A 19,310-nucleotide genomic window follows, 5' to 3' on the forward strand; every position below is an offset into this window, starting at 1 on the left:
GTTTCGATTACTGTAGCTTTGCAGTAAGTTTTGAAATTGGGAAGTGTGAGTCCTTCTACTTTGTTCTTCCTTTTCAAGATTGTTTTGGCTATTCAGGGTCCCCCATGTGAATTTTAGGATGGATTTTTCTATTACTGCCAAAAGTCATTGGGATTTTGACAGGGATTGCATTCAATCTGCAGATCGCTTTGGGTAGTATTGACACTGTAATGATATTAAGTCTTCCAGTCCATGAACATGGGTCTTTCTTTCATCAACACTTAGTAGTTTTCCATGTACAAGTCTTTCATTTCCTTGGTTAAGTTTATTCCTAAGTATTTTATACTTTTGGATGCTATTGTAAATAGAATTGTTTTCTTAATTTCCTTTTCCGATTGTACATTGCTGGTATACATAAGCACAACTGATTTTTGTACTTTGCAAATTTGCTGAATTCATTTATTAGCTCTAGTTGTTTTGTTGTTGTTGTTGTTGTACAATGTTTTTATTTGTAAGAAAAATTGACAAATTTCTGAATGTTCAGCAGTAGGGGACAGGTTAAACAAATTTTGGAACATCCGTATAATGCAACCATTTTAAGGGATGAAGTTTGCCTTACTTTTTGGTATGTGTGAGATATGTCATAATGAAAGATGAGTAAGGTAGCTCTTTACGGATTGATATGGAAAGCTGCCTGTGGCATATAATTAAGTGAAAAAAATCAGAATACAGAACAGTATGATTTCATTCATGTAAAAGTCAAATGGTCATATATGCATAATGCCAACTCTGTGGGGACAGGGATTGTTGTCTGTTTTGTACACACAGTAGGTACTCAATAATATTTATGGAGTAAATGGGAAAAGTCTGGAAAGATAACCACCAAATTGCTAATAGTGGTTATCACTAAGGTGTAGGGATATGAGAGAACCATTATCTGTATTGTTTGTTTTTACCTCAAACATATATTGGGGAAAAAAGGTATTTCCATTAAACACACACACTCATGCACTCACACCACACACACGTTCTTTCTCTCACCAAGTGAGTGGTGAGACGAAAGCCACCATGGGCTGAGGGAGGAAGGTGCTATGACTCTGTCTGAGGTAATCAGAGGCTTCTCATAGGCAGCCACTTCGGAGCTGGGCCTCACCAGTCTCCTCATTTCTGTTGTCCACACAGCAGCCAGAGCGTGCTCTTCAGAATGCAAATATGATCAGGCCACTCTTTGGCTTAAAACTCTTGGATTGCTCCCTTACCTGTAGGATCAAGTCCAGCCTCTTTCATGTGGCACAGGAGGCCCTTTGCGTATGGTCCCTGCTATATTTACTTTTCACCACTCACTAATGTGTATCTCAATTTAAAAACACATAAAAGCAGAGAGAATAGTATAATCGATCGACCTCCATGTATTCATCCAACCAACTTCAACAATGATCAACATTTTTCAAATTTTGTTTCATCTATCTCTTCCTCCCTCTTCTACATACATTTTTTTTCCTCTGGAGTATTTAAAAATAAACCCCAAATGTATTATTTTACCTGTAAATACTTTTCTGAGTATCTCTAATGGATAAGGATTTTATATATATGTGTATATAAAATTTATAAAACCACCATGCTGTTATTGTACTTAACAAAATTATCGATAATTTCTTAACACACCTAATCATGTCCAGATTTCCCTCATTGTCTTAAAAACATCTTTTTACAGTCGATTTGCTTAATTACCATCCAATTCTATATTCCAGCAACAACAAACTGCTCATTGTCTCCCTAAATTCCTGCACCATCTCGCCTTTATTCACTCCAGTCCTTTTGCCTGCAATCCCCCCTCCCCCACACCTTGGGCAAGATTCAGCTTGACTGTCACTGCCTGCTTGTAGACTTCACGACTGCACCAGTCCAGACTGCCTGTCCTTCCTCTGTGTCCCGTAATACCCAGAATGTAAGGCACTGCTTTCTTCTTATTGAGTAGTTACAGCATTCCATAAGTATGTATTGAGCACTACCGGGTGCCAGGTACTGTGCCAGGTATTGGGGATACAGGGATACAGCAGTGGGACTGATGAAGTTCCCACTCTCTGAGAGAGAGAGAGAGAGAGAGAGAGAGAGAGAGAGAGAGAGAGAGAGAGAAAATAAATGAGTAAGATAGTGGTAAATGGTACTTTAGATGGGGCAGCCAGGGTATTTAATTGAGGTAGTGACATTGAGGCTGAGAACCGAGTGAGGAGAAAGACCCAGTCTGGGGAAGATTTGGGCATTCCAAGCAGAAGAACTAGCATGTACAGAGACCCCCACGTGGTGAGGATCCCCTGTCCTAGAAGGGTATCTATTTACTCTATATACTTCTGTCTTTACTTCTACATCTGTAGATCTCATTGTTTTGGTAATCACAACCCCCCTTTGAGTGTTGAGAATCTGATAATAGCTGTGGCTCCTTGCCCCAGGAAAATGTACAAATGCACAGCCACACAAATCTGCACGCCATTTGTCTAATTCCTGAAGCCGGGGAACCTCAGTAAGTTTCCTTACCCAGACCGGGGTCACATTTAGGGCAGGAACAGAGCCTACTACCGATAACTAACATGTACTCTCTTATGTGCTCTTCTTCATTATCTCTTTGGCCTTTGGCTACCATCCCATGAGACAGGTACAGGTAGTATCCCCATTTGACAGATGAGGAGACTAAGTCTCAAAGAGCGTGAGTTACTTGGCCAGGGTCACATAGCTAGTGAGTGACAAGGATGGGACTTGAACCCAGGTAGTCTGAGGCTGAAGTGCATATGGTCAGCATTGGGCCCAGCACTGAGCAGAAACTTTGGGGACCTGCCCCTGGCAAATACACGGGAGGAGGAGCTGCACGAGCCTTCTGTGTAGTGGCTTGGAGATGAACGTGTGTGGTCTTGATGGTTGTTTTCTTTCCTGTTCTGCTTTTCTCTTCTTTCTCCTTTTCCTCCTCCTCCTCTTCTTCCTTCTTCTTTTTTGGTGAATGGCAATATTTAGCTTTCTTATAAAGAAGACTTTCTGCCTTAGAAAGAGTCTTTTAAACATAGAATTGGAAATCTACCGCTTTCTCTGTGACAGCGCACAATGAATGTAGCAGAGGCAGATCCACGCTCCCCAAAGGTAAACTGTCTTGGGAATTTTCCGTTGGCTTTTTTTTTAATTTAAAAATTTTATTTATTTACTTTTTTTGGAACCAGGTAATACATTCACATAGTTCAAAAATCAAAAGGTACGAAAAGGAACATAGTGTGAGTCTCCCTCACTCCCCTTCCACTTGCCATGTGGTTCTCTGCCTGGAGGCAACTGAGGTATCCCAGTTTCTTGTGTATTTTTCCAAAGACGTTTTATGCAAATATATGCATATTCAGTATATGTATATTATTTTTTAAATGATTATTTTCTTAACCCTTGAGTTGTACACACAGCCTCAACTTCTCTCTTCGTTTCTCTGGCCCTTGTGAGTGCCTCGGGTACGGTAGAGGCCTGTAGGTCTCCCAGAAGCACTGGGTTTCCTCAGAGGTAAGCCTTTCCTGGCCCATTTTCTTGGCAGGCCCTCCTGCACACTTTAGACTTTTTTCAAAGTGCTTCCATCTATGATAATTTGTCAACCACTCACAATAGCTCATGAGGTCCAACAATTATTTGCTCCATTTTGTGGGTAAGGAAACAGACCCAGGAAGGTTGAATAACTTGCTGAAAAGCACACAACTTATTAAAGTTGTTGTGTGGTGAAGACCTGGGAGCAGCACGTGGCTTGGTCCAGCTTGGACTTTGAAAGCAATTAGAAAGTTGTTTACTCCAAAGTCACAGTTTAAAAATATTCTAGTGGTACTGGTGTGGGGCAGTAGAAAAAGTAAGGGAATTTGCATTTCCAGTTGGGTTTGTTTCCTGGCTCTGCCACGTACAACTGGGCAAGTTACTTCACAGTTTGTAGCCTCAGTTTCCTAATCTATAAAGTGGGATGATAATAGCTACCCAACAGGGTGGATAGTGACACACACATAAGTGAAAATGATATGTAAAATGGGGCACATCCCAATGCTTGCTTTGGCCTTTGTTATTACAGCTACTGTGGCTGGTCCCTGCAGGCACAAGGTGGGGAGTGGGCAGGTGTTTCCTGAAGGGGAGGCAGTCTCACGCTGAGTACAAATTTGCCCTGTCCGCAAGCCAATTTATCCAAAAAGACCCTCTCTGGCCTAGTGAATTGTAAATTAGGAGCTTGCAAAGCTGACTGGTCTTGCCTGGCCTCCAGGCAATTAGAACAGCCCCGGGGCCTGAGCACAAACACTTCTGCAGTGGGCGTCTTGAACTGACTTTGATCTTCAACCACCCCTGCCCCTCCACCTCCCACAGATCAATTCTGTTTTTTAAAAGTTTATTTATTTTTCCTATGATAAAGTAAAACGTGCTAACTAGAGAAAATTGGAAAATATTAAAAAGTAGAAAGAAGGAGAAGAAAAAATAAAACCCATCCTAATACTTTTCTCCTCCGTAAAAGCCCACCTGAATTAATATTTGTTTTTTGGGGTTTTTTTTGCTGGGGATCCGAACTCTTGACCTTGGTGTTGTAACACAGTGCTCTGACCAACTCGGCTAACGGGCCAGTCCACTTCAGCTAATATTTTGGTGTATTTCCTTTCAGCTCCTCCCCACCCCCACCCTGCACTTATGATAATTCTGGGCAGAGTAACTCTTAATGTCTTGCTGGTTTTGTGAATGCCATGCCTACTTTTGGGTATCTCAATTTTAATTTCTAAATATTTAAAATCATTCCTAGTTTTATCTATGGGACCTTTTTTTTTAGCGACTATTTTTAACAAGAATCAAATGAGAAGGAATCCTGAAGGCCATTGAGGTGGCGTCCTCTTAGGAGCAGGCCCTGTCTCTGGGAGGCCCAGCAGGGGCTCACTTCAACAGTTTGTGCTTGGTTTAGGCCTTGCCAGCCTGGAGAGCAGAAAGCAGCAAAGGGCTCCTGGCATCCTGGCGCCTCCTGCCACTCTCCCCCACTGGGCGGCATACCTTTGCCCAAGTCCATTGTCATTGAAAGGAAAATGGGGAGCCAGTTATTTCTCACTCTTTGCCAGGTGGCTACCTCTCAGGGCTGAGGCCTTCACAGGGATTTGTTGGATGACTTTGGGGGTGGGTCCCCTCTAGAGCACCGGGCTAGGGGAACCAAGACCAGGCTAAGAAAGCCTTTGAGAAGGCAAACCTTGGCTGGTGGTCTCTTGCAGGCTGGCAATTCAAGATCTCCCATTTGCCTGCTTCTCTGGCTTTCCCCAGCTCTGAACTGCCTCATTCAGCGCCTCCCCCTATTTTTTTTTAAAATCCCCCTTCTTTTTGGTATAAGTAGAACTGCCGTTAAGCAGAGTGTATAATTAGAATAGTGGCCACGCAAAGTGACTGGTATTCCTAGCTGACCAGGCGCCCCAATGCTGTTTAATAAAAGCTTGACTATTCCCATCCCAGGACACATTCAAGGCTTTTTCCACTCCCTTCTGCGGAATGCCCTTCCCCCACTTGGAGGCCTGGAGAAATACAACTCACCCTACAAGGTCTGGCTCAAATATCACCCCCTTAGAAGCGCTATGGGATGCCTCTCCAGTAAGACGAGTTGCTCTGTCTCCAGTGTTCCCACAGCTCTGGCTTCATGTTAGTAACAGAGCTTGAAACATGTTGGGCCCTGCTTTTCCTCCCCCCTTGCCTTGTCTGGGAATTCCTAAGTGGCCAGGTTGGGGCTGTGTCCGTGTCTCCCATTCCAGTCCCAGTAGTTGAAGGAGCTTCATAAATATTTGGTAAATCAAATTACAAAACCATGCCAGTTGGTTGTCCCCTTCTCTTCCTCATCTCTCTCGTTATGCCCATCACCATTTTTCCATTTTGCCATCTCCCTGGAGGTTAAAGTAACACAACTGCACCTGCTTTTCATCATGTGTGCCGACTGTCTACATCTGATGGGGAAGTATCCTCTCTATCCATGGAAATGCCCCTCTTATTTTTTTAAAAAAATATTTTATTTTATTTTGTCGATATACAATGTGGTTGATTATTGTGGCCCATCACCAAAACCTCCCTCCCTCCTCCCTCTCCCCCCTCCCTCCCAACAATGTCCTTTCTGTTTGCTTGTCGTATCAACTTCAAGGAATTGTAATTGTTGTGTCTTCTTCCCCCCCGTTTTTTTTTTTTTTGTGTATTTATTTATTTATTTTTAGCTCCCACCAATAAGTGAGAACATGTGGTATTTCTCTTTCTGTGCCTGACTTGTTTCACTTAATATAATTCTCTCTAGGTCCATCCATGTCGTTGCAAATGGCAGTACTTCATTCTTTTTTATAGCTGAGTAGAAATGCCCTTCTTAGGTCTGACGTGCCAACCTGCTCTTCCATCCCTAAATTCCTCCTTGGGCAGGGGCAGTTTAACCCCAGGGTGCCGGGAAGACCCTCTTCATGGTTGCAGCGCCTGTATTCCCATGCACCGCCCCTCCCACCCCCCCCCATGGATGGGCCCCAGTGCAAGACAGAGCTTGGTCTTCTGTCCCTAGGACTTGCGCAGGGGGTCCAACACTCAGGGTCAGCCTCTCAGTCTGGGCCAGATCAGAGCATGGAAGTACTTGATACTTCAGTGAGAGGAAAAGTTCAGAACCATGTGTGCTGTTGGTGGTGGCTTACAATGAGGACAATGGGACAAAGGGGTAGGTTTTAAAGATTTTATTAAAAACCAAAATAGATACATAATCCTAAAACAACACCAGCGTATTTCTCCCCACCTCCCATTCTGCTGATCAGTCACCCTCCCCCAGGGCTCCACCTGGATGGTCCTGAGGCCCAAACCCCGCCTCTCAGCTGCTCCCCGCACCACAAATTGATGACCAAAGTGCCATGCTCTCCTCCAGCTTCTGATTTGTCTCCTTTAAGAAAATAAAAATACCCCTTCCCCAACTTGCTTAAAAATAATTTTCAAAGATTAAAAATGGTTTTTGTGTGTTCTTTAAAAATAAACACTCTAAATGTTGGATATCTCCCTCTTCCCCTAGGCCTAATTGAGGACTCTGGGGTGCCTGCCTCCTCACCCCAGGAGGCCAGCTGCCACTTGGTGGCCCTTGGAAATTTTCAGGAAGTAATTCTTTCCAAATTTCCCCTGCAGCCACAAATTCCACAAACTGCTTGCATAAACATGCTGTCTTCATTACAGCACTGCTCCTCAGCTCTGGAAACCTGATCTCGTTTTGTCAACTAGACCACATGCTTCAGATTTCCTGCAAACAGGAGAGAAAACAAAATTCAAATTCAGGTAATGTATGTGAATTATACCTCAATAAAGCTGTTTTTTAAAAAAAGCACTGCATTTTGGGGCTTATTCTCTTGCTGCTCTTGAGAACCCTTGTGAACAAGCCCAGGCTAGCCTGCTGATTGATGACAGACAAATGGCCCAGATACCCCTGTCACCCCAGCAAACACCAGCCAACTACTGGACAGATAAATGAGGCCTTTGACAGCCAGCTGACTGCAGTTGCTGGGTGAATCAGGCCCAAACCAGAAGAACCACCCAGCTGAGCCCAGCTCAATTGCTAATCCACAGAGTCATGAGCTCAACAAGTGGTTGTTTTAAGTCACACACACACACACACACACACACACACACACACACACACACACTTACGTAACACTTTTCAGAGTTCACACTTCACTAACTGCATCAAATTGCCCCCTCTCCCCAAACTTTCTTCCCCTCTCTGCAGGGCACAACCCTCCTAGCCTTTTTTCTTGTGAGTACCTGTCAAGTATGGACTGGGGGCTTTTCCCTGCCCTCAGGCCTAGCAGTCTTTGAGGGAAAAGTGATCCTTTGAAGTCCTACAGGACTGGGCTCCAGGAATGAAAAGTTTGCTCACTTGGTCCCTCCTTGGTCTTCTCCTTGCCCCACTTCCTCAAGTAGAAACACTGGGCTCCAAACCCTACTGACCACTTCTCTGAAACAGGAAAAATGCTCCATGAGGGCAGGGACCTGGACTGTCTTACTTTCAGTTGATCTCCAAAGTCTAGCATAGTACCTCACACATAGTAGGTGCTCAGTAAGTGGCTAAAGGAATGGATGAATGGAAGAAAGGAAGGAAGGAAAGAAGAAACAAATCAGAAACTCACTTAACTATCTACTTTAATTTTTAATTTTTAAATTACCCTACAGTAACATTGACTTTTTTGTACATACAGATCTATAATTTTTAAACACATGTATAGATTCATGATAGAGAACATTTCCATCACCCCACCCAATCCTCTTGTGCTATCCTTTTGCAGTCACATCCTCCTCCCTTCCCTACCACCTGGCAACCACTGATCTGTTCTTTATCACTGTAGTGTTGTCATTTTGAGAATGTCATATAAATGGAATCAAACAGTATGTAACCTTTTAAGATTGGCTTCTTTCACTCAGCATAATGCCTTTTAGATTCATTAAAATGTTTGCATGTATCAATAGTTCATTCCTTTTTCTTTGTACTTAACTTTTCATTTAAAAATAATTATAGATTCACAGGAAGTTGCAGAAAAAATAGTACAGAGAGGTCCCATGTACCCTTCACCAGGTTTTGCCAAATGTTAACATCTTACACAATTGTTGTTCAATATCAAAACCAGGAAATTGACATTGGTACAATTCACAGAGCTTACTCAGATTTCATTAGTTTTACATGCATTCATTTGTGTGTATAGTTCTATGAAATCCTATCACAAGTATTGATTCATGTAACCTCTGCCACAATCAAGATACAGAATTATTCCATCACCACAGAGATCTCCCTTCTGCTACCCCTTTACAGTCAATCCCACCTCACCTCCCTCACCATCCCTAAGCCCTGACAACCATTAATCTATTCTCCATCTCTCAAATTTTGTCACTTTGAGAATGTTATATAAATGGAATCACACAGGACATAAACTTTTGCAATTGGCTTTTTTCATTCAGTATATTGCCATTATGATCTGTCCAAGTTGTGGTGTGTATCAAGTTTGTTGCTTTTTATTGCTGAGCAGTAATCCATGGGATGGATGTAGTACAGTCTGTTTAACCGGTTAGTTGTTGAAGGCCATCTGAGCTGTTTCCAGTTTTTGGATATTATGATTAAGGCTGCTATGAACATTCATGAGCAGGTTTTTATGTGAACATAGTTTTCATTTTTCTGAGATAAATGCCCAGAAGTGTAATTGCTGGGTTGTGTGGTAGTTGTGTGTTTAGTTTTATGAGAAACTGCCAAGCTGTTTTCCAGTATGGTGGTACCATTTTACATTCCCACAAGCAATGTGTGTGAGTGATCTAGTTTCCCAGCATCCCTGCCAGCATTTGGTGTTGTTTTTTTATTTTGGCCATTCTGACAGGTGTGTGGTGATATCTCATTGTGATCACAATTTGCATTTTCCTAATGGCTGATGATGTTGAACATCTTTTTGTGTGCTCATGCTCATTTGCCATCTGTATATCCTCCTCATGTCTTTTGCCCATACTCTAATTGGGTTTTCCTTTTCACTGTTGAGTTTGGAGTTTTTAAAATATATTTTAGATACAAATCTGTTGTCAAATATATGATTTGCCAATATTTTATCTCATTATGTAATTTATCTTTTCAGTCTCTAAAAAGGGTTTTTGCAAAGCACAAGTTAATTTTGATGAGGTCTGATTTACCAACTTTTTCCTTTTTTTGATCATGCTTTTGGTGTCTTAAACCCCTAAGTTCAAAATCTCTGAATAATCTTCAATTCTTCATCTCTTAGTTCACGCCCCCTCCACATCTTATCAGTTACCAAGCCTAACCTCAAGACTTCTCTCAAATCTGTCCCATCCTTTCTGTTCCACTTTCTCTACCTTAGTCACATCTCTTATTACTCAGGTCACTGCAACAGCCTCTTACTGGTGCTCCAGCTTCTAGAGCTGTCCCCCATGCAATTTCTAGCTGTGATCACATCCCTCCCCTGCTTCAAAAACCTTCAGCAGCTCCTGATTGCCTATAAATGAAGTCCAAATCCTCAGCTTAAATAGGCCCCATCCACGCTCTCCTGTGTCTGTGACTTTGCTTGTATTGTTTCCTCTGCTGAGGACAACATACAGGGGATCCTGGTGCTGAAATGAGGGTCTTTCCATCTCTAAGTATAGCTAGAGCTTGGGGAATGAGTGAATGCAGGGGTGGACAAAGTTCTGTGTCAAAGTGTTCCAACAACACATTTGCAGAGAGGAAAGGTAGGTGCTGTATTCTCTGCTGCTCCGTCTCATTCTCCAGTTACATTTGGAGGCAATTAAGAAAAACAACAGAAATAATTTCCACCAAAAGTTGACGATGAGCTATGTTGAATTTGGGTAACAATAAAAATGCAAGCTTAAATAATGCCCATTGTTTTCTCCTCACCTCCAGCTTTTCCAGCAGTGGGTGGCAGCCTGAGAAAATTCTAAAGGCCAGCATGGGCTGGGACCTGGGGAGACACGAAGTTCAGACCAAAGGGGACAAACCCAAATACCTAGAAAGGCCAAGAATATACTGCATGTGAGTAAAGCAGACTGGGGTCAAGACGTATGGAGCCCTCTTGAGCCTTTTTTCAGTTTTCTACTTTGAATCATGACATGAGTATAAGAAATAGTTTCCTTTTTCTCAACTCTACTACAGAAGAAAACAAAACCCAAACAGTGGGATGGTAAATGGAAACTCACACTTGGCCTAGAGTAGGAGATACAAAAGGGAGTGGTGGGGTCCGTGGCAAACAGGAAGGTACATGCTCGCCAAGCGAGCAGCTGCTGCTCGGCTCCAGCCTTTAACTACCACACAGGCATGTGGGCCCAGTGTGACCAGGTCTTTCCATTTTCCGAGAGAAGGCAGAAATTCACATTTTTATGCAAAGTTTCCACAGTGTTTAATGTGGGCAACTGATTGAAATTTTTAAAGAATATTGTGTGGGACATCAATATGAGTGGCCAAACAAAACAAATTTGCAGGCAAGATGTGGCTCATGGGCTCCCAGTTTACACCTATGGCACCCCACTTCACTCTCAAATATCCTGGTTTGGACAATAAATTATATTGTCACCCTACCTCTGATGTACAAGAATGAGTACTGAACTGGGACTCAGAGGCCTGGGTTCTACTGATTCATTGACTGGCTGACTCGTTTGTTCATCTGTTTATTCAGTAAACATTTATAGAGTGTCTACTTGGTGCCAGGTACTTTGCTAGGTGCTGGTGAGCACTCTCTTTAGTCTTTCTTTTTTTAATTAATGGACTGTATTTTTAGAGCAGTTTTAGGTTTACAGAAAAACTGAGCAGAAAGTACAGAGAGCTCTCATATATTCCCTTCCTCCTTCCCCTTCAGGCAGTTTCCCCTGTTACTAACATCTTGCACTAGTGTGGTACAGTTGATGAATGAATATTGATACATTATTAACTAAAGTCCACAGTTTACATTAGGGTTCACTTTTGGTGTTGTGCAGATCTATGAATTTTGAAAAGTGTACAATTTTACGTATCCACCATTACAGTATCATACAGAACAGTTTCACTGCTCTAAAAATCCCCTGTGCTCCATTGATTCATCCCTTTCTTCCTTCTCCCCAAGAAGCCTGGCAACCACTGATCTTTTTACTGTCTCTGTAGTTTTGCCTTTCCAGAATGTCATATGGTTGGAATCATATAGTATGTAGCCTTTTCAGCCTGGCTTCTTTCACTTAGTAATATGCATGTAAGTTTCCTCCATGTCTTTTTGTGGCATGATATTTCACTTCTTCTTAGCGCTGAATAACATTTCATTGTCTCGATGTATCACAGTTTATCCACTCACCTCCTGAAGGACATCTAGTTTGCTTCCAAGTTTTGGCAATTATGAATAAAGTTGCTATAAACATTCATGTGCAGGTTTTTTAGTGGACGTGAGTTTTCAACTTATTTGGGTAAAAACAAAGGAGAATGATTGCTGGATCATAGGGTAAGACTATGTTCAAGCTTTGGAATGAAATGCCAAACTGTCTTTCCAAGTGGCTGTGCCATTTTTCATTCCCACCAGCAATGAATGAGAGTTCCTATTGCTCCACATCTTCACCAACATTTGGTGTTGTCAGTGTCTTGGATTTCAGCCATTCTAACAAGTGTGTAGTGATATCCCATTGTTTTAATGTGTAATTCTGTAATGACATATGATACTGGGCATCTTTTCATATATTTATTTGCCATCTATATATAATCTTTGGTGAGCTGTCTGTGCATATCTTTTGCCCATTTTAAAATTGGGATGTTTGTTTTCTTATTGTTGAGTTTTAAGAGTTCTTTGTATATTCTGGATACAAGTTTTTTGCTGGATGTGAGCTTTGCAAATATTTTTCTCAGTCTCTGGGCTTGTCTTTTTACTCTGTTAATCTTTAGTCTTTTCATTGTAGAGCAGCACTGTCCAAAAGAACTTTCTGGGATGATGGAAATGTTCAATATCTTTGCTGTCCAGTATGGTAGCCACTAGTCACATGAGGCTATTGAGCATTTGAAATACGGCTAGTGCAAGTGAGGAACTGAATTTTAAATTTTATTTAATTTTTTAATTAACTTACATTTGAATAGCCACATGTAGCTAGTGGTGACTGTATCGGACAGTACAGATATGGAACAGTCCCCTTGTGCTTTTTGTTTCCTTCATGACATTGACTAGGGGTCATCCTTATTTCCTCCTTTGTTTACAACCTTTCTTCTTTCCAATCCATTAGCAAGTCCTGTGGATTTTATCTCCAAAATATATTCCAAAATCACCCCCTTTCCTCCATCCCTCACTTTGACTTTACTCCAGACCACAACCACCCCTTGCATGGACGACTCTAACAGCCTCAAAACTGGACTTTACTTCCTTCCTTGTCCTCTACAACCTATTCTCTGTATAGCAACCAGAGTATTTTGTTAATACTTACGTCAGACCACATCACTCTTTGCTCAAAACCCTCTAACAGCCTCCAATCACACCTAGCATAAAATCCAAGCTATTCACCTGCAGGATCTGGTCCCTTGTCGTCTCCTACCACTACCCCTCCTTGCTCACTAGTTTCCAGCCACATGGGTCTTTGTGTGGTTTGAACACACGAATCATTTTTCCCTCTTAGGGCTTCCCCTTTCTTTGCACTTGCTGTTCCTTTGCCTGGAATATTCTGTTCCTGGATATTCCCATTTCTGACTCTTCTCATCACCTGTCACCTTGAGTCAACAGGTCTCAACTCAAAAGTCACCTCTGAGTGCCCTTAGGACCACCCAAGCTAAGTAGCCACCTCCCAGTCACTCCTTTTCTCTGACATGATCCTGTTTTATTTTCTTTAATGCACTTAGCACACTAAAAATATCTTGCATGTTTCTTTAGTTGCTTGCTGTCTGTCTCCCCTCACAAGCTCTATGAGGCCTGGGATCTTGTCTGTCTTATTCATGACTTTGCTGTTAGCACCCTCAACAGTGCCTGGCACATAGTAGGTGCTCAACACCTATTCACTGAAAGAATGGACATCTGTAGAGCTACAGGGCAGCTGATCAAGCACTTTCCCATTCAATCTACAGAGGCTTAAAACTTGGTCATTGGTCTTAAGGACCTCATAAATGTGCTTGAGGTGAGCAAACACATGCTAACAAGAGGAGAATCAATGCTACCAGGCTAGGTGGCAAATGAGCCCTGAAGACAGTCAGCATCATAGCAGTTTGGAGGAATGCTGGAGTGATCCCAGAACCCTTGCAGGCTGAGCGGCACCAGAGAGGAACGAAGAAGTGAATTTAGGACTGCTGAAAAGTCTTTCTAAAACTACAATCACATGAGTACACCTTTCAGGAATGTTCTTATATCTACTTAACATCTGTATTAATGTGACTACCTAATAGTTTTCTTTGCATCAACTCACTTTTAAAATGTTAATATCTGTTTTGGCCTCATCTATCTATCCTAAGAAGAAATAATAACAATAATAATGATAAAAACAGACTTGATGTGCTTATTACATTTTTAAACATACATTAAAATAAATATGACTACTAAAATTAAAAATGTCTTTGTGTCATCTCAGATCATCTCGCACATAGAGGAACATGAGGCACATTTTGAGAAAAACCATGGTAGGAATTGCTCTTGGGCAGCCAGTGCCCAGGCTTTCCTGCTGCCATCAGCCTCTGGTTCCTGAGAATCTTGGGTGGTGTGCACCCGCCCCCATTCAGCCCTGTCAGTCCAATCTGGCCCACTTTTCTGTCCATTCATTGCACAAGCCTTTACTGATGTTTATAATGGCCTAGGCCCTGTGCTGGGTGCTGGGGTCACAGAGGAGAACAAGACAAAGTTCTTGCTTTCAAGGAGCTCTCAGTCTAGAGAGGAACACACCTATTTGGAGACAGACACATCACAGTCCATAGCAACAAGATAATAAAATACCAGTATGTACAGAGGGCTGAGGGCAGAAAAAGAGAGGGCACGAGAGGTAGCATGTCACAGAGCAGGTGGCATGTTGAAGGGCAAAGTGGGCGGGGGGTGGGGGAGAAGGTTCCAAGCAACAGGAACAGAACAGGATGTATAAAGGCAACTGCAAAGTTTTTGTGGCCAGAACACAGGATGAAGGTCAGGGAGGGGGGCAAAGAGGCTTGAGAGGTGGCCAGAAGCCGTATCATGGCTTTATCCTAGAGGCCATGGAGAGCCTCTGAGAAATTTTAAGGAGACAAGGAGCTCTCGTCTGTCCTAGGGCTAGAGCAAGCTTTCCAGCTGCTACTCCATCATGGCCATCTCTACCTGAGAACAACGGCAGTACAAAGGAGTTTTGTGAAGCCTTGGGCATGTACTGATATGGATGACTGATTTACTGTTTAGCTCTTAATTGTCAACTACATTGTTGCCTTGGAATGTCATCCCTCCTGTCATCAGAGACCCTTTTGATGACAATTAAGTATAACCACCAATTACCACTTGTCTGCCTCTGACCTGAATTAGAACTTGAGGTTGTGGATTAATCCCACCAGGCTTCTGGCATTTACAGGATATGAGCACTTAAAGGATATTACCTTGATGGGTAGGGTTCTCTGGTGTTAGCTTGCAAGGCACTACTGCAGTCTCAAGTGGAATCAAAGCAATTTCTAAAATAGCCTATGATTCATTTTTTCTCCCCTCCTGTGCCTAAATCTGCTGGCTCCATGTGGAGGGATGGGCACCAGTAACTGCAGAGGTGACATCACAGGAGTGGGCTGCTTGCCTGCCAGCCAGCTTGTGGAGCTGGGCCTCGCAGTTGTCTATCTCCTGGGCTGAGCAATGCCTCCCAGCCGTTTTGGAGTCACAGCTGCCAGGTTCTTTGGTTGATGTGCCTTCTCCACATTTCTTTTTCAGACAAAAATTCTGGGCTGGGAAATCCAGGATAATGGGAATAGCAGCAGTAGGAAGAATAATACAGCCTTACATCTGTATAATACTTCAGAGTTTTGAAAGCCATTTGCTCCATTTTGCTCCACCCAAACACCAGTGGGAAATGGAAGCTGGGATTTTCAGCTTGAACTGGAGACAAACTCTCACTCTTGCATAAAATAGCTAAATTCTAACATCCTCTATTTACCTCAGGGCACATCATAATTAGGCTTTGGATACCACCAGAAGGTCAGAGAGACTCCCTTTAGCTTCTAGGTGTTTCCTGGAAGATAAATTCTCCAGGACAAATTACTTGGCAGGCGCAATCTATTAACTGTGCCATCTCAATTGGGCCAGCAAGTAGTGCCAGTCTCAGCACTGCCAACTCCTTCTGCACACCCTGGTTTACAGTCCCAATGGTCCCAAAGACCTTTACTGGAGCCAAAGGCATGGCCACTAACAGTAAAGCCCTGAAGGTAAGGTGTGTCAGGAACATCTGAAAGTGCCAACCACTGCCAGAGTAGCTCAAGGGTCTGTGAAAGGAAAACCCACAATTCAAGCCACATCAACCATCACTGCAGATCCTGAAGTGAAGGGTCAGCAAGCCCAGTCGTCAACAGCTGAGGAGTGGGGTGGAGGAATTCTTTTCTTGGGTAAGCCATAAAAATAGTTCTGGAGTGGTCTCATGTTTGCTCTGTGATCTTCCAGCACCTGGTCCCAGCATGGCTTGGTGTCCCCAGTGCTCTACTGCCACAGTTGCCATGAGAAGTCTCCCCCAGCCTAGTTCCCCTCCCCTGATCTTCCCCAGCATCTTGGCCACCAGGATGCAAGCCAAAGGGGTGGCATATTCCTGCTTGGTCCTCCTGGTTTTAGATTAGACTTCAGTGTCACTTGTGTGTGTGTATGTGGGGGTGGGTGGGTAGGTGATGGAAGCAGTGAGCCACACATGATCCACAGTACTGAGAGAGTGGCAGGTGCTCCTGCTGTTGTTGCTGCCATAGCTGCCACCATGAATTCAGAATGACCTAGTATAAGACTGCGGGTGCTGGTCAGTGCCATGAAAATGTCATTTTTGTAAACCAAGATGCTTGTACTCAGGCAATTCTGCCTGTTGGAAATCTTGGCGGGGTATAAAAGCGACCGTCTTGAAAGTTGAATCTGTAAACTTATATGTGGAAAGTGAGTGGCAGAACGGAACATCACCACCTCCAAAGCAGAGAGGCCTCCCAGGACTTGTTTTCCAGCTCACAGGGGAAATGTGCACCTAAGAAAGTAGATTAAGGATCACCGCCTCAGCTTGTTTTAGGGATGTGAATAAAAATCTTGGCTTGAGACTGCCTCTTCTCTGGTTGACTGATTTTTCAATTGATTTGTATTTATTAGTTAATGAAATTAAAGTTGTAAAAATGATAACAGAAACACAATAAATCTCTCCCACAACTGGCTGTTTCTATGTCACTATGGTGCATTCCTCACTTTGATTACTTCAAAGTCTATTATTTTGTTTTCAATTATTCTGTTTTTCTGGCACTGGAGAAAATCAATTTGTTTTATTTTCTCTTATTCATGCACTCAATTATGCTCTTCGGGCACATTTAATCACTTTGATGTTTTCATTTTATGGCCCGTCTCTAGGCACTTCAGCTGCATTGCTGCCAACGGGCAAGCAGGACTAATTTGCATGTCACAATAGACTTGAAATTCTAACTCAATTTAGAAATCTTTACGAAATCTCCCTCCAAAATATGCTTGGAGCTGCAAAGAGACAGAAGGATGTGGGCAATGTAGGAGCCTATAAAGATGCTTCCCTTTCTCAAGAGTGTGAGCTCTTTGGTGGCCTGACCATGGCTTGGGGATGTCCCTTTCCTGGTAGAGCAGAGGAGTTCATGAGATGGGATGTCTGCAGAGCTTCCTCTAGAACTCTGTGGTGAGAATACCTGTAGCAGCTGTCCCTCTGCAGCAAGGCCAGGGAGGCTAGTCCTGCTTATTCTGGCATAAAATGACCCTCAGCTCTGCTGGACTTGGTGGAACTCAAGACAGCACCTGAATCTCAGTTGGTTAAAGGGCCTCCAGGTAGACTGTCAGCAGTTAGGCATTCCAGAAATTTACCTTATTTTCTCTAATAATTTCCAACCTTCCTCTTGCCCCTTGATCATTTTAGAGCTAAAAGCTGGAGGGGAATGAGTAATACAATTGCTTTAGGTATGTATTTTGGGCAAAGAAACAAACTGCTTAATTAAACACATTAGAGGCCTCCAACTGCTCTTCAAAAATTCTTGGTTTGCTGTATGCAAAATTCAGCAGCTTCACCAGGAAGAATGAAAACTGTATTTCCTCCTCCAAGTTTTGGGTATGATCCTCGGCTTTTCATGTGGAATCCAAGTTCCCCCACTTACCTGTGTGACCTTGTACAAGCTAATTAACTTCCCTATGCCTCTGTTCTCTTATCTATTAAATGGGGCTAATAATATTATCTACCCCAGGGTCAGATTTGCTTCCTAAACTTCAATACTGTCAAGAGTTTTACCATATTCATGTACCACTTATGTAGAAACTTCTCTTATATAGACTCATTTTTCTTTGACTTAGCCTCATCTTAAACAAAAATATCTGTGAAATCACAGAGTTTGATGTGATAGCTATATTTCTTTCTAATATACATTAAAACATATACATTAGACACACTAAACCCATTCCTACTATGGGGTCTTTGATCCTGTTCTTCTTTTCATCTAGAATATTCTTCACCCCAATTTTTGTAAAGCTCCTTCCCTTACTTTGTTCAGCTCTATTCTCAAATATCACCTCCTCAGAGAGGCCTTTACTAATTACCCTTATCTAAAATAGCACTAATCCTGTTCCATTGGTCTATTTGTCTATTTTTATGCCAGTACCATGTTGTTTGGTACTATAGTTTTTAGTATATTTTGAAGTTAGGAAAGGTGATGCCTCCAACTTTGTTCTTTTTGTTCAAGATTTCTTTAGCTATACAGTGTCTTTTGTGGTTCCATACAAATTTTAAGATCTTTTTTCTGTTGCTGTGAAGAAGGCCATTGATATTTTGCTAGGGATTACGTTGAATGTGTTTCTGCCTTGGGTAATATGGACATTTTGATGATGTAATTCTTCCAACCCACGCACATGGTCTATCCTTCCATTTATTTGTGTCCTCTGTAATTTTTTTCATTAGTGTTTTATAGTTTTCATTGTATAAGTCTTTCACCTCCTTGGTTAAATTTACTCCTAAGTATTTCATTTTTTTGGTAGCCATTTTGAATGGTATTACTTTCTTGATTTCTTCTTCAACTATTTTGTTATTGGCGTATAGGAAGGCTATGGACTTGGATGTGCTGACTTTGCATTCTGCCACTATACTGAATTTACTTATTTGTTCTATGAATTTTTTTTTTTTTTTTTTGTGGCTGGCTGGTATGGGGATCCAAACCCTTCATCTAAATGTTACCAGACTGTGTTCTAATCAACTGAGCTAACCAGCCAACCCAGTTCTAGTAATTTTTTGGTGAAGTCTTTAGGGTTTTCTATGTATAGGACCATGTCATCTGCAAAGAAATGATATCCCATCATTTGCAGCAACATGGATGGAACTGGAAACCATCATGTTAAGGGAAGCAAGTCAGGCACAGAAAGACTAATACCGCATGGTCTCACTCATATGTGGAATCTAAAAAAAAAAGTGCTTCTCATAGAAGTAGAGTAAAATGATGGTTACCAGAGGCTGGGAGGGGAGGGGGGCTGGAAGAGAAGGAGTGGACTAAGGGGTACAAAACTATGCTATCTACCCAAAGTGAATCATTGTGCAGTATATGCATGTATTGAAGCAACACATTGTACCCCACAAAATAAGTATAAATATGATTTTTAAAAAGTTGTTAAATTAAAAACAAAATAAAATAGCACCCCTCCCCCAAATTTATCAGAACCAACACTAAATATTTATTTGCT

At 42.2% G+C, this 19,310-nt stretch overlaps 1 protein-coding gene across 3 annotated transcripts in view; it reads right to left on the minus strand.

Moving 5' to 3' along the window:
• Positions 1–6,677: 6,677 nt before the first annotated feature.
• The window catches only part of HDAC8 (histone deacetylase 8), a 219,012-nt gene continuing 206,379 nt past the window's right edge, over positions 6,678–19,310 (minus strand). For 2 of the 3 annotated variants that reach the window (XM_063083263.1, XM_063083267.1), the window contains one exon: positions 6,678–7,240. In XM_063083263.1, coding sequence (XP_062939333.1) covers positions 7,218–7,240 — 23 coding nt within the window. In that variant the 3' untranslated portion in view covers positions 6,678–7,217. Of the gene's footprint in view, positions 7,241–7,873; positions 7,952–19,310 lie in introns of all 3 variants that reach the window. The other variant, XM_063083268.1, reaches the window with a different exon arrangement.

The sequence above is a fragment of the Cynocephalus volans genome, chromosome X (genome assembly GCF_027409185.1).
Source record: "Cynocephalus volans isolate mCynVol1 chromosome X, mCynVol1.pri, whole genome shotgun sequence".
NCBI lineage: Eukaryota > Metazoa > Chordata > Mammalia > Dermoptera > Cynocephalidae > Cynocephalus > Cynocephalus volans.